At 45.1% G+C, this 16,586-nt stretch overlaps 1 protein-coding gene across 1 annotated transcript in view; it reads left to right on the top strand.

Moving 5' to 3' along the window:
- Positions 1-2,839: 2,839 nt before the first annotated feature.
- The window catches only part of LOC308298963 (2-oxoglutarate dehydrogenase complex component E1-like), a gene marked incomplete at both ends in the record, with an annotated part of 43,879 nt that continues 30,132 nt past the window's right edge, over positions 2,840-16,586 (top strand). The window contains one exon of the mRNA XM_080742675.1: positions 2,840-3,136. Within this exon, the coding sequence (XP_080598801.1) occupies positions 2,840-3,136 (297 nt within the window). The remainder of the gene's footprint in view (positions 3,137-16,586) is intronic.

Here is a 16,586-nt window from a genome sequence, read left to right as displayed (position 1 = left end):
ACCAAACTTCCGGGTTTAACAGCAGACATACAAGCTCACGTCGCGTTGCAGATGCAACCCGTTGTGAGCTTGTAAATCGGCGCCGGAAGCTCGGTACAGACGTCTGCGCAATGCACTATGGGGCGTTGGAAACTCGTGGTTTGTCTCTGAGATGTAATGGAGTGGAAGTAAAAGTAAAGTTTAATATTAATATATTTAATGTAGGCCTACTGGAGGTATATATATTGCATACTAAACTGGAGTCCTTGAAATAAAAACAGAGTTTGAGAACCACTGATATACTGTGCAAGTCTCTCTCTCTCTCTCTCTCTCTCTCTCTCTCTCTCTCTCTCTCTCTCTCTCTCTCTCTCTCTGATGGTGCAACAGCCGACTTGTGTGTGTGTGTGTGTGTGTGTGTGTGTGTGTGTGTGTGCAGTGTGTGTGTGTGTGTGTGTACACACGTGTAGGCTACGTGTGACGCAGCGTGACGCATATGGATCATTCAGTTGCCACAACTTCCCAAACAGGTGATGACACGGTGTGTGGACGGACTGTACAGTCAGAGCACTGAGAGTTGCACGGCGTGTACAGATATCATATCACAAGACTGAATGAATGGGAGTTAATACTGTTCACCAGTCACCACACACACGGTAAGTGTTGTTGTAGGCCTAGCCTAGGCCTACTTGTATTGATTGATTGAATACTTTATTAGCAGTTCGCTAATCGCTATAGGAAAAAAGTACAGCACAGGACAGATACAAGCTAGTTCGCACAATGACTTGTTTACATTTTTGGAGCGTTGGAGTGAATTGGTGCAGTTGTTCTCAAACTTGTACATTTCAAGGTCTTCCCCTTAACTCTGACAGCTGTAACGGGTCCATTTGGTTCAATGTGTACACTGTCAGTGTTACAGACTTGTATGGGTCCATTTAGACCCCCATAAAGGAACGGTAGGAACCCACAAAGTCCACTTTGAAAACCACTGAGTTAGTGAAGTGACTTGTCTGCTTGTGCCGGCTCGAGCTTGTATGTATTCTTCGACGTGGTGTGGCTCGCCAATCGCAAATCGTTTTGAGTTTAATAGATCATCTGCAAATCGAAGAAGTTCTGGTACGGATAGATTACTGCGTAATTACGCGCGGCGCGCATGTAGCCTATACATCACTATGTCAGCTCTAGTAGGCCACTGGGTTCCCATTGTTTTTATTTTTCATTTTATTTAGAATAGGCAATCATTTTTTGCTCCCCCTCATTTCTCCCTAATTTTGCCAATTAATTATAAATATTAGGCCTATGTATCAGGGATATTTTATATATTTCTTTCTCCAAAAATAGCAGATCTACAAGCTTGCAGCACAGTGACGGCACCGAGTGCTGTCACTGAGCTTGTAGATCTGCTATATTTTAATAGTTAAAGCATAAACTAATTAACGTGATTCCAGGTCTTAATGGGTTAAATAAGTAGAACATTTTGGAATTGGAACACTAATTGTAATGTTTCTTTTTATATTTATTTATGACTATTTATTTATGTTTACATTTTAACCATTAAATATGACTTTATTACACCTATACTATAGGCCTACAGACTCCTGGATGACGAGGGGGAGCAAGGCTGACACCCTGTGGACGACGGAGGAACAGCCGCGTGAGAAGACATGTTTTGTTGGATTCAGTCGCCCAGAGCTGGCACATCAGTGGCACTGAAGGTCACAGATGAGTAAGATGAACATTACTGTACAGTAGTACTGTACAGTCACAGACACAGATCAAGGTACAGCAGGCTACATTAAGTTACAGTACTGCAAGGTACAGATACATAGTAAGGTAGAGTACTGTAAGCCAGGTACAGTCCTGTTGCCTACACCAATACAAAGGGTACTGGGGCGAGGGGGAATGACATGACAAAAAAAGCACAGTAAACAATGAACAACAGTCTACAATAGTAGCATAGACCTACTGCATACACCAGCCTGCTGTGTGCTGCCATACAGAAACACAAGTACACGGACAACAAGCCAAACACGTGTAAAGCAAGAAGAAGCCTGGAAAGATCCTCCTACCAGGTTATGGGTGCTTCCATCTGCCTGCTGTGACTGTGGACTAGACTGGACGCCGCTGACCGGAGGGCTCACCCCCACAACACACTGGCCACCCATTGTTTTTTTCCCGCAGACCAGCACTTCCATGTATTGTTTTTTTTTTCTTTTTTTTTTTTTACTGAGGTTAAGGTTAGAAATAAGTTCAGGGTCTAGGCATAGTTTTATAGAGGTTAAGTTTCGGGAATAATGTTTGGTTTTGGCACCGTTTAATGGAGAGTTGTATGTGTACCGTTTATATATTTATTGTTTAGGAATACGATCAGGTTTTTTTAGGCATAGTTTTACTGAGGTTAAGTTTAGAAATAAGGTTAGGTTTTAGGCATAGTTTTACTGAGGTTATGCGTTTAGAAATAAGGTTAGGTTTTAGGCATAGTTTTATTGAGGTTATACGTTTAGAAACAAGGTTAGGTTTTAGGCATAGTTTTATTGAGGTTATACGTTTAGAAACAAGGTTAGGTTTTAGGCATAGTTTTACTGAGGTTATACATTTAGGAGTAAGGTAGGTTTTAGGCATAGTTTTACCTAAGTTATATGTTTAGGAATAAGGTTAGGTTTTAAGCATAGTATTCTATTATACTTTCAAGAATAAGCTTAGGTTTTAGGCATCGTTTTACAGAGGTTTTCGTTCAGGAATACCAGGTGAATACCTCCGTATTCCCCTCCCCTCCCTCAGGGCGACTTGTGTTTTTGGGGGCGAGCGTTTGGGTACTCTAACTGGACTCTACTGGACTAGTGGCGGTGACTCAGGAGAGACAATGCACCGGCTAAGGACTACAGTGGTGAGGCTGCGGCCTGTCACAGCTCGCGCTCAGACGCCGCTGTCCCAGCCCTCACCGCCCAGGACCCCAGCGGGGGCGACGCTGCTAGCGCCGCCGCCGCGGCCGCTGGCAGGGGGCGGGGCTCCCAGGACCTTGATGATGCAGCCCCCCGTCGCGCCGCTGCGGCGCCTCAACGCCTCGGTGGCCACCGAGCCCTTCCTGAGCGGAGCCAGCTCCAACTACGTGGAGGAGATGTACCACGCCTGGCGGGACGACCCCGGGAACGTGCACCAGGTAGGCACGTGTGTGTGTGTGTGTGTGTGTGTGTGTGTGTGTGTGTGTGTGTGTGTGTGTGTGTGTGTGTGTGTGTGTGTGTGTGTGTGTTAGGGCATTCACGAATAGTGATTTTTAGTATTCTAATTATTCGACCTCAAAGTATTCGAATAGTCGAATATTCGACAGGACTGGCCAAACTGGCAAATATTAAGTCAGCAAGAGGCGAACATTGTGAAAATAGCAGATATACATGCTCACAACGCCTCGCGTTGCGAGGCGTTGTGAGCATGTAGATCTGCTATTTTCACAATATTTATCTGCAGAACCGAGTCACATTAAAAGTAAAACCTACAATTCCAAGTGCTTGTCAGGGTGGGGGTCCCCAGTTCAAATATGTTTATTTTGGGGGTCACGGCCTAAAAAAGTTTCAGAACCCCTGGTATAGAGCATTAACAAATTCATCCACCAGGGGCATTGAAACTCATTCTTATGACTTCCTATTTAGCTTTATAAACTAGACTATATATTTTTTAAAGAGAAAACAGTAAACAAATTTAAATGAGCGAATATTTGACTTCGGTGAACAATGTCGAATAGTGACTTTGATATTCGAATATTCGAATATTTGGTGAATGCCCTAGTGTGTGTGTGTGTGTGTGTGTGTGTGTGTGTGTGTGTGTGTGTGTGTGTGTGTGTGTGTGTGTGTGTGTGTTTATATACAAAAAAGGATTGAATTGTTTTTGGGGCTATTATGCCTTTATTGATAGGACAGTAGACTGACAGGAAATGGTGAGAGAGAGGTCGGTAGTGACACGCAGCAAAGGTCGTCGGGATCGGGGTTCGAACCCGCGACACGCTGTCAGACACGAGAGCCTATGTATGTGGTATGTGCCTGGACCGCTAGGGCAGCAGGTGCCCCATCGTTTTTTTTAACTAATTAATCTGTTAGTCTGATCAACCACTTAAAGTTATACCATGTAACTTTTTTTATAAAACAAATCTTAAAATTGTCCTAACTGTTAAATCGCTAAAGTTTTAGAACACCCACTCCGTTATTTTCAGCTTCTAAAGCCTTCTCTTTATATGTTTTCTGTGATCCTCGCCGGGGTCCGTAATTTTTTTTCACAAAAATTACGTCATCATACACTACCGGCCAATCACAGCGAGGGTTATACACTGCCGGCCAATCACAGCGCATCTTGCTGACTTCTCAGGAAGTAGCTTGCCTCAACAAAACAACAGCATATACTCGGGTGAAAGAGTCCGTTTATCCGGAATGCCTGAACGCACAGGAACCAGGGACCCCTGTAAAGATAGATCTCGGCGAAAAACGGCCGAAAGACGCAGACGCGACCGCGCTTTGCTATAGAGCTACTGACCACTAGTTGAGCAACTTACACAGTATAGCTTTAAAGCTGCACTTTGTAACTTTCCTCTTATAACCCAGATTTGAACCTTTTTCTTTTTTCTTTTCTTTTTTTTTACCATTGAGCTAATAGAGCCCGCTTGCTTGCTCAGGGGATAAATTGAATCTTGAACATCGGGTCAGATTGGTGAAATTGGTGTCAGATCCTGTGTCTATAGGTGAGACATGACCATTGACACCATCTAAATGTTTCAATAGAAGAGCAGGGAAACAAAATACAACCACCCACATTGTATTAACATACTCTATAAGTTATGTTGTATTAACATACTAACATACAAAAGTTACATAGTGAGACGGAAATTAGCTGCTCTACAAGCTCACAGATTCACTCTATTTGTTCATAATATTTGGAACACTTTTTTTAAGTGCATTCATTCAGCCCAAACTTTAATAAGTTACTGTAGTATACTCACAGGTGTGTGGCTGGCAGGGAGATACATGCAATGTACACACACACACACACACACACACACACACACACACACACACACACACACACACACACACACACACACACACACACACACACACACACACACACACACACACACACACACACACACACACTTTCAATGTTGTTGTCAGCTAATATTTAATTATACTGATAAGATTAGAGAGAGAGAGAGAGAGAGAGAGATGCAGAGAAAGTAAAAGAAGGCCAGTGAAACAGACATATTAGAACACTTTAGGCTGTTAGGTGTCGCACATTTTTGGAGGTGTTTGCCAGACCCATGAAATGGGTAGGCCTACATAAGCAAATGTCGGTCTGTCCGGGTTTTCTATATAAAGGGTATATATGATGATGACATGATGATGACATGCCTACAAAAGGCATGATGTCATAAATGATGATGACAGACAGGGGGTCTGGCACAACCAGGTTGACCTGGTCTAGTTAGTCATATATGCAGGACAGGTATTTAGGGTATTGAGAGTATTGAGTGCAAATCACATGTGATCATGTGTGTTGTTTGATATAATGCATTGGACCAATGGTGGGCTCGGGATTAGGGTTAAGGTTAGGGGGCTCCCCAATGTATTTGGGGGAAGATGAGTAGCTTAATGTGCAAACATTGTTTTCTCACTCAACAGTAAACAAACTGTGTACCCAGTTCAAATATGATTAATTTGGTGGGTCCCTTGCAGTTCAAATTTTATTGAGGGATGCGGCCTGAAAATGTTTGGCAGCTCTTGCATTAGACCAGTGGTTCTCAACCTTTTCATGCCGCGACTCGCAAAATAATCATATTTTAACTGGGGACCCCCACCCCCCACCCTGACGAGCACTAAGAGTTGAGGCATTACTTGTTGTATAACAGGGTTCTATTGTGAACGCGCCGCAGCGCAACGCGTTGTGAGCTTGGAGGTCGGCTATCTTCTGTACTTGATATACCACACTGAACTAAGCATAATCAAGTTAAAGGACAACTTTGTTTTTTTTACAAGGGTTCAAATTTTAGATTGTAATTAGAGAAAAGAAAAGATGAGTGTTAAATTGTTTTAATTTACTGTTTTAGCGATTTTAGTATTTTGATTTCAGTGGTTGGGGGCATCCGTACAAGTGGCTAAATATGTATTTTTAGACACAAAACGCCATCAATTTCTTTGTTACTATTTACACCAGCCCCCATAAGTCACATCTGCCCATGAAAGATTGTGGTGCATCACCTGAAAAGTATTAGTTTTAGTCTAATTTGAGTCGACTACATTTACAGTTGATTTACTAAAATGAAATGTATTTTGGCAGGCCTTGATGGCATCGTAATGACTGATTTTACACTTGGTTGTGTGCTGAAAATAGCTGATCTACAAGCTCACAACGTGTCGCGCTGCGTGCGGCGCGTTGTGAGCTTGTAGATCTGCTATTTGTAGATCTGCTATTGTAGATCTGCTATTTTCTAACTATCATACGTTTAGCTGGGAACCTCCTGGAACCCCCAACGGGACCCCTGGGGGTCCCTGCTTCTCCTCTGTTGCTTCCTCAGGGCTCATTAAGATGTATGATCATCTCTGTGTGGAGCGGACGCTTGTTCAAAAAGAACTGGGATAAGGGTTATACAAACACACCCGATCAATATGTAGGTGTGTGTGTGTGCGTGTGTGTGCGTGCGTGTGCGCGCGTGCATACGTGTTTGTGTGTGTACTTGTATTACTGCTCACAATGCGTCGTGCTGTGACGCGTAGTGAGCTTGTAGATCTGCTATTTTCAAACAATTTCTACTTGGTGCTTTAAGCACAATTCGATGCCAGTACTTTTGCACTTTTACTCAAGTACACTTTGAATTCCGGACTTTTAGTATTATTTCTACATTGCAGCACTGATACTTTTACTTGAGTAAAGCATTTGAATATTTCTTCCACCACTTAGGCTCTGGCCTTCAGCCACTCAGCCTGGTGGAGACAATACTAACATAATGTTAAAAAAAAGAGAGAGAAAGAAAAAAGAGAAAAGAAAAATAATAAATAAACAACAAAAAAATAGCAATATATCAACAACAGCTCAGGATTCAACTATTCCTTGAACATGGTTCATATCCTGTGTGTGACAGAGGAGAGGGCAACATAAAATTAGGTCAGCCTATTTATTAGGGTCCCATTTGGCACTTGCTATTAAAAAATAATAATAATAATGAAAAGAAAAAACACATAAAATAATAAAAGTAGACAAGGTTCAAGCCAACATCCTACTATGACTGAGTACAAATTATATCACTGGACAAAAATGCAGCAGCTCAATATTACTAAGCATACTCGGGCTCTACGGTGGCACCCATAGCCTACCTGCCCCTTTTACTTGGCTGTAAAAAGTGCAGAACATGAATGCAGTTTTTGGTGAAAGAAACGCAAATGCCCTCTTTCCATGCCATACCTGAAGGCAGCATTCAAGAGAATTGCCTTGTCCAAACTCTCCTGAACTTGCAGCGTCTTATGTTGAAAGAATTGCCCTCTCTGTGTAGAAATACATGGCGTACTCCACATCTCCAGTATTGACTCAAGTGATTATGCTTGGTTCAGTGTGGTATCAAGCACCGAAAATAGCAGGCCTCCAAGCTCACAACGTGTCGCAGCGCGTTGCCCCTAAGGTGGCACGGAACTCGACATTAGGCCAAACTGAACGTCGGTCCGCCAGGCATGTAATTCACATTTCACGGCAGAGAAAGCCGCCCGCCTCTTGGCCACAGCAGCAGTGTTGTCGGGTGAGATGAAGAACTTCTTGCCCTTGTACAGCAGCGGATCTCGCTCCGAACATGAATGTAGTGAACCCTAATGATGAGGGGCCGAGGTTCCATTGCCTTTAGGTCGGCGACTCCCGTGTGCGCTGTCCAGTAATAGTGGAATGTCATTTAGTTTCAGAACATCCTTTAATAGTTGTGCAATGAATTCTGTAGAGTTACATTCTACAGAATGTAGAATGCGATATTCCACACACAAACGTTGCATCTCCTCGACCGTCCTTCCAAATCTTTGCATTTGTCGACCAACATTTTCACCTGGGCAGTCAACCGTGGACTCCAGTTCAACCAGACGGTCGCTGTGGTCCGAGGATGCGCGCGCTCCACTTCCCTGATGATGGCCTGGTGGTGAATATATAACAGGCTAAAAATGTCTGAGAACCACACTGATCTAAACCATAGTGGGCAGTTGTAAAGCGCTTTGAGCATTTGGAAAAGCGCTATAAAAATGCAATTAATTAAAAATGAAATTCATTAGTGAAGCGGGGGCAGAGGCCATTGTCCTAGGCGTCGGCCGTGCAATTGGCGTGCTGCTTGTCACGCTGCATTTGGTGCCAGTACTCCAGCAGCCCACCGGGATGGAAACTGTGGACTGCGACCATGTTGCTGTATGCGCAGCTGGAGTAGCGCAACCCCCAGTGGTGGAACAGGGAGCGGGGCTGCGGGGTGAGCTCGATCCCCAGCCTCTGCAGGCAGACCCCCACGTACACGTCCTCGAAGCGGAGGCGGGGAACCTTCGGGGAGACTCTGGAGACCTCCGCTGCCACGTCTCCGGAGAACACGTAGCCCATCCCTGTGCCGAAGTCAGGGTACGTCCAGCCCGGGTACTCCCATCGGGGCATGTAATACTTGTGTCGTCTATCTCGCATCGGGCGGGCGTTCCTCAGGACGTTGCCCGTAAAGTATCTCGTCCTGGGTTTCAGCTCGGGCCTCAGCAGCTCGCGGACGAGGTATTCCGTGTTGACCAGCACGTCGCTGTCGGTCTTCATGACGTAGCTGGCCCGCGGGCAATGCACGGCCACTAGGGTGCATCAAATTTCAATGCAAAAAATGTAACGTCAAAATTTCATTTCATTCCATCTAGAACTTTGTTCCACTGTCTATACAAATGATTTTAGCAAAGTTTGGGGGAAATTCATTCATAGTTAGAGGTGCAACGCAGCATGTCAAGTTTAGGGAAAATTGATATTTCGGCTACTTTTAGAGCTTTCATTTCTTGATAACATGACATGGCAATTTCTCCAAAATACAACAAATAGTTTGTGAGAAGGTGTTTCTGACAAGAGAAAAGGTGTTAAATCAAGAAGAAACATTTACATTTTCATTGAAAGTCACTGAAAAATGATTGAAAATATTTAAATATTGTCCTAGTTAAGTGACATTTCGGCTGCTTTTAGAACTCTCATTTCTTGATAACATGACATGGCAATTTCCAAAAAATACAACAAATAGTTTGTGAGGAGGTGTTTCTGCCAAGATACAAGGTGTTTAATCAAGAAGAAACATTTACATTTTCATTGAAAGTCACTGAAAAATGTTTGAAAATATTGAAATATTGTCCTAGTCATTCACTGTGTTCAGCTTGCGCTTGTAGGAGCGAAGATTGGGATGTTCACGGCGGTCATGCTCAACTGATTGCAGCACATACTGAAGGTGTTGCTCACTTGGCTGCTGCCACAAAGTCTTATGTGAGTTTGACACTCGCTCGGCACAGTCATTCACAACATTGATGGCAGGCACATTCACCACACCTGCCTGGAATGATGCACTGGTACCCCAATCCTCTACATTGAGAGGAAGAAATGCTGTATCGATTTGCAACTGGTGCATACCGAAACCAGCAGTCTGGGTTGGCAAGGTCGGCTAACCTGGTGACCGGTGAGAGGACTGGAAACTTTGGCTTACTGAAACCAGTGCCAAAGTGCTACTGTGGGGCTCGCATGGGGATGTTAACTGGTTTGTGCTCCAAGATGGCATCCGCAAGTGCATTCTGCTGATCAGCTGGTGCTGAGGAGTGCCAGGGGCAGCATCTAGTGTGCCCCATCCACAAAGGGGAAAGACAAGGCGTGCGTAGAGATGATCGCCTGGCTGACATGCAAACTACTGCAGGGATGGTGCTGTGCCGACCAGGTTGTCAATATGTTATTCGACACTACTTCATCAAACACAGGTAATCTCACAGCAGCCTGCATTGCCATCCAGCTCTCACTTGGTAGACCACTGCTCTTGTCCGGGTGCTGGCATCATATTGATGAGGTGCTCCTCAGCCACATCTTCACTGGTCTCACCCTCACCAGAGGTTGTTTAGGTGTCTAAAGTACAACTGGAGCTTGCTGCTGCACAACTACAGTGGCCCATTGTTCCTGGGCAAGTTAAGTGCTGAATTCAACATGTGTGCTGCAGCAGTGATAGACTACAGACAAGGTGAGTGCGACTACCATGACTTTGTGCAGCTGTGTCTTCTCTGGGTGCAGATGATGTAGACTCCAGTAAACTTCCAACGATCTGGACTGTGCACAAGGCGCGCTGGATGGGCAAGCTCCTCTACACTCTCTATCTGGCTTTGATGGAACAGCACATCTTGCATCCCCAGGGCACCATCACCACACGGCAGCAGGTGCCGAAGATTCTGGCATTTGCCAACTTCATTACGCACATCTACGCAACATGGTGGCTGACCTGTAACAGCAGTAGATGCCTCACGGAATTACCTCAAACAACTGAGTACGTCTGTTGACGAGGGCATTGCAACATCAGCCATGAAAGCACAGGAGGCACCACTAGATGCTGCCCCTGGCACTCCTCAGTACCAAGATGCCAGCTGATCAGCAGCATGCACTTGCGGATGCCATCTTGGAGCACAAACCAGATAACCTCCCAATGCGAGCCCCACAGTAGCACTTTGGCACTGGTTTCTGTAAGCCAAAGTTTCCAGTCCTCTCACCAGCCACCAGGTTAGCCGACCTTGCCAACCCAGACTGCTGGTTTGGTATGCACCAGTTGCAAATCGATACAGCATTTCTTCCTCTCAATGTAGAGGATTGGGGTACCAGTGCATCATTCCAGGCAGGTTTGGTGAATGTGCCTGCCATCAATGTTGTGAATGACTGTGCCGAGTGAGGGGTCAAACTCACATCAGAGTGAGCAACACCTTCAGAATGTGCTGCAATCAGTTGAGCATGACCGCCGTGAACAGCCTAATATTCGCTCTTATAAGTGCAAGCTGAACACAGTGAATAACTAGGACAATATTTAAATATTTTTCAGTGACTTTCAATGAAAATGTAAATGTTTCTTCTTGATGAAACACCTTTTCTCTTGGCAGAAACACCTCCTCACAAACTATTTGTTGTATTTTTGAGAAATTGCCATGTCATGTTATCAAAAAATGAAAGCTCTAAAAGCAGCCGAAATATCACTTAACTAGGACAATATTTCAATATTTTCAATCATTTTTCAGTGACTTTCAATGAAAATGTAAATGTTTCTTCTTGATTAAACACCTTTTCTCTTGTCAAAAACACCTTCTCACAAACTATTTGTTGTATTTTTGAGAAATTGCCATGTCATGTTATCAAGAAATGAAAGCTCTAAAAGCAGCCGAAATATCACTTTTCCCTAAACTTGACATGCTGCGTTGCACCTCTAACTATGAATGAATTTCCCCCAAACTTTGCTAAAATCATTTGTATAGACAGTGGAACAAAGTTCTAGATGGAATGAGATGAATTTTTTTTGCATTGAAATTTGATGCACCCTAACGGCCACCCAGTTGATCCCCATCATGGTCTTTATGGCCAGGTTGTGGTACTTATCGGGAAAGTCCCGCTGAAGGATGTCGTGGTGCTGCCGGCTCTCGGACCTCAGGGCCTCCTGTTGCCGGAGTCCCTGCTCTCCTCCGTTCGCCCCTCCCAGCAGGAACAACCGGACGAGCCCTAGGCCCGGAACCAGGCTCTCGTTCCCCCACGTTTGCCGTATGGCGTCCCGTGCCTCTACCTGATCGGCCTCGGTGAGTATCAGCAGCACGAGGAACGGCGGCGTCTCGCCCTCCGGGCATTTGTTTGTCTCGTTAATGATATAGGGGTACGCCCCAGGATCTATGCCAATTGGGTTGGCATTAGCTGGCGGGGAGTTCTTTGGATTGGCATTAGCTGGCGGGGAGGTCTTTTTCGTTCCCCCGGGGTCGACTCCTGGGTGGCCACCCTCTTTACTTGTGTTGTCAATAGAGTTGTCTCGCCGAAAGCTCTTGTGGACCCAGATGCCCAGGAGGAACCCTAGGAACAAAAGGACCCCTAGTAACAAGAGGAGACCCAGGTATGCAGCGATGTACTTCCACTTCCAGCAGTGGCGTCTCTGCCTCTGCATGGCGTCTGGAGGCGGTAGGTCACGTTGGTGGTTTGAGATTGTCTGGCCCTCAAATATGTGTAGGAAATGGATCGCACACAGTGGCAAGAGTTACTCTTCTTCAGTGTCTTCTTCAGCCTCTTCTTCAGTATCTTCTTCAGTCTCTTCTTCAGTGTCTTCTTCAGTATCTTCTTCAGTGTCCTCTGATTGACCGGCCCATCGTCAGAATCCTTTAGGCGTAAAAAAAGGCGGCGGGGTCTTCATATACGGACCGACGAGGGTGTTGTGTTATTCCCCGATGATGTCATGATGAGTTAGCCAATCCATGTCAAGCCCCCGGGACTGAGGACCAGTGGCCTCCTACTCTGCTGCCGCAAGTCCGGGCCCAAAACATGACTAGAAAGATTGAAGGGCTTGAAGGGCTCATTGCCTCATAACATCCGAGACATGAGCACTGCTGTGAGCTTGTAGATCAGCCACTTTTCTTTTGGCACGCAACATGGTGTGATGACGAAGGGTCACTCCGTGTGTAACAACCGGTTTGTTTTGTGGGCTAACGCTATACAATGGATGTTAATTAAGATTCTGCTATCTATTCCTGCATATGCGCGATGACATCACACACGCGACGCGCTGCCTTGTTTAGACCCAGCCAACATGTTGTCTAAACAGAGGTGTTCTAAAGTCTGGCTGTATATTTCACGAGAATGTTCATGTTTTTATAATGAGGCGTCAGCTTTCCTAGTTAAGTTGTTACTCAAGCTCACTGCATGAACGGACAAGTCTCCCACCGTTCTGTGTCCGAGCTAGAGTGCCCAAAAAAGTTGTTTTGCAAGCCTGCCTGCCGCCACCTCCCACGTTCTTACTACAAAACGTGCTACATGTCCAATGTGCTCTGTGTTGCTAAATGCTCCCCTATAAATCACATGTGCAAGAAAGAAAAGTATGTAAATCCTTTGATCCAAACTGTAGAAGACAGTGCTTCTGCTTTAGCTGTGTACAGCAGCAGCTCCGCGAGCTTCGGCGAGCTTCTCAACCGACATAGAGTAGGCTACAGGGGCGCTGGAACAGCCTGGAAGGGGGGTGCTGAGGGTGTTTCTGCCCCTGGTTAGGCTACAGGGGCGCTGCAAGGGGGGTGCTGAGGGTACTTTTTTTTTTTTTTTAAGATATATACACACAGAGCTATATTAAAACAATAATGTATTTGACTTTGGGGAATACACTATGTTGAAACAAGGTGTTTGATTATCACATGGTCACCTTGCCACCTCCGGTTGGAAGGGAAGTTGAATTTAAATTTTGTTTTCAAATAAATCGCGCTTTGATGGCACAACAAAGTCTATTTATTTGAGAACTAGAAACTGTCTGTAGGCTCATTGTTGCAAACTAACACCGTTGTATATGGGGAATAAAAAACTGTAGAAAACCATTACAAAAATAATACCCAATGTTGTAGTGTGTGTGAGTGAGTGACTGTGTGTGTGCATGCGTGCTGTGTTTTGCACTGTGTGCTAAAATAACTAATAAACAGTTACTTGTTACACCGTTGTGTGGGAAATAAGCACCCAAAACAGTAATAAAAATAACCCAAAACCTCTCTAGAAAAAGAAGAAAAGGAGTGGAGGAGGTAGAAAAGACTATTGGCCACTATTTCTGACCAGCCCCCAGCATGGCGAGGGGGCTGAGAATCGATAAGAGAATCGATAAGGAATCGAATCGATAAGCAGAATCGGAATCGGAATCGGAATCGCTAAAATCTTAACGATACCCATCCCTAGCATTAAGAGGCTTTATGGAAACACAGCTACTGGGGTTACTTTTCCCATTCAACTCAATGGCGTTACTTTTCCCATTCAAGTCAATGGGGGTTGCTGCATAAACTTGACGTCAAATTGCAAGTGTGGTTGCCGTGACGCGAGTCACAAGGAATCCGCTGGGAAATTAATTCCGTCTTACCATTTATATTATATATTGTGATGTCAGGTGAAGCATGACCAAAAGTAACATCTACTCAGAAATCTTACAAAACACAACAGGTTCAATTTGCTGGGGAAAAGTTCTCCAACCAAATAAAATAGTGTGTTGCCTATGGCAACCGCACTAATTACTAGAACTGCACTCAGCAGAGCGCGCCATGAGGTGCACTCACCACTGGCATCACCACTGGCATCACCACTGGCATCACCACTGGCGATGCCGGTGACATCACCACTGGCATCACCAGGAATGCTGGTCCCTCATTGAGCAAGTACTTGTGTGCTCTGCTGGCGCAAGCAGTAAGACGCCCTAAGGGCGAGAAGCGACCGCCAGGGCGGGCGGAAACAACAAACAGGCTTGTAAGAGGGGGCGAGGTTTCAACAATAACAGCTCGTCCATATTGGCCGTCTAAGTCCAGACACCAAGTTTCGAGACGGTACCATGCTGCAAACTGGAGTTGTGGCCGTTTAAAGCTCAGCCAATAGGAGGAAAGAGGGGGTGGTGGTGCTTCAACAGTTACAGTGTTTTAAAGTTGAAATCACGTTTCTACGCAAAAGTATGCCAGAGTTACGCGGTCATTATGGCTTATATGGACACGACAGGCTGATAATTATCAGCCTGAAGTGTCAATATAAGCCATAATGACCAAGCAGCAAGACATTATAGCACTTATTACCCGGCTAATAAATAGAATTAATAATTTGACTCAAAACTAAAAACAAAACAAAGTATTTCCTTGTTTACAGACGGCTGAAAGTATTCCAAAAGTGTTGCGCTGGGCGTCCCCCTCAGCGCAACACGGTCCCCTTGGAAAACAAGGAAGTGCTGATCAAATAGAATCCATTTTCTGATACTACGTCGTCTATTTCTCGCCTCAAATGTTTTGAATAACATTCTTGAGAGCAACGTTTAGTTGAAAATTAAGCTGTGTGTTTGTTTACATGGCTGACATGTTGGATACGGCACTAAATTCACGCAGTGCAGTCTGAATGCAGCAGGTGTTCTGAGCCGTTGATTAGGCAGCGGTGAATGATAGAGGGGAGCGGTCATTATACGCAGGGTTCGAGTTATGTGGGGGCCAATGGGGGCTTAGCCCCCATAGATAAAGTCTGGGACCCCATAGTCAAAAACCCCTATGGGGTCTCTTTTTTTCCCAAGTGTTTTTTTTTTTTTTTTTTTTTTTCCCCTCCCCTGCGCTCTCTGGCTCTCATCAGTGGCGGTTTTAGGCAGAGGCTACTGCCATCTTAGCCTGAATGAGACATCTCTGATAAACCTCGCATAGCCAGACTTACTCGTGTCCCTGATTGGCTCTCACGGCTCTTTGCCGTTGTCCCATTGGCCAAAAAGAAAAAGCAGACATTTCTTGACTCCAGAAGAACTCTTTGGGAGTTTCCGCCCCGCCCCCCTTTCAGAGGCTAGTGTGTGTTTACTTTCGCTTTGACAATGCACGTTTATCTTTCTGGATATGAGAAAAAGAAAAAGCGTCAAACGGGACTGCGGCAACAGCGAACAGGTAAATAAACATTCTTGCACTGTCAGTTGTAACTTGTGTTGTGCGATGGAGCAGCCACGTTGCTGCTTTAGTGGCGATAAGGGCTGAGTTGCGTTAGCCAGCTGCCTTGCGTGTCACGGATAGACTTGTAATGCTGCTGTTTTGTAATCTCTCCTACCTCGCTGTCTGACTATCTTGCTGGCTGGTGCATGTGGAAAGGGGCAAAGGGAAAGTGTAGTGTGCCGTTCCCGATTGTTTAGCAAAAAAAACCCCGCGGAAACCCGAATAAAATGCGATAAAAACGCGATCAAAACCGCGAAAAACCGCCAATTTTCGCACGTGCGCTGTGCGCACGCGAGACGCTACCCCCCCCCCATGTAGGGCCCCCATAGCTCTGGGAGTATAACTCGAACACTGATTATACGCCTATAATTCACAGCTGATTTCAGCGCTCGACCTATCAGAATCAAGCATTCAACCAAGCCGGGTAATAAAGATGCAAGATGGACTGGAATCACACAATCAACTCACTATTTATAGTGTAATAACACCTTTTGTATTCTAGCACGGCTCCTTCAATGAAATTAATGTACTAACAATAGCCTGGTTCCCAGTAGGGCAGCCACACTAACTAGAAAGATGCAATTGGAAATTGCAAGTGTGGTTGCTTACTATTTAGTCCAGATAACCAGATGGCCAAATTGTCGTGTGAAGCTCGACCAATCCTCGAGCTAGCACCACTCCCCCATTGAACTCAATGGATTTACTATCTATAGTCTGGATTGTTTATCTTTCTATAAATTAGGGGAACATCTACGTCTCTCTCTCTCTCTCTGTGTGTGTGTGTGTGTGTGTGTGTGTGTGTGTGTGTGTGTGTGTGTGTGTGTGTGTGTGTGTGTGTGTGTGTGTGTGTGTGTGTGACGTCATCAATCGGGTGATGACGTCATCATCACCATAAAAGGCAACGAGGGACCAGTATTCCATCAATAAGTG

The sequence above is a fragment of the Nannobrachium achirus genome, assembly GCF_963921795.1.
Source record: "Nannobrachium achirus genome assembly, chromosome: 15".
NCBI classification, from domain to species: domain Eukaryota; kingdom Metazoa; phylum Chordata; class Actinopteri; order Myctophiformes; family Myctophidae; genus Nannobrachium; species Nannobrachium achirus.
Note: the sequence above shows the minus strand (reverse complement) of the source record. Positions and strands in the feature narration are given on the sequence as shown.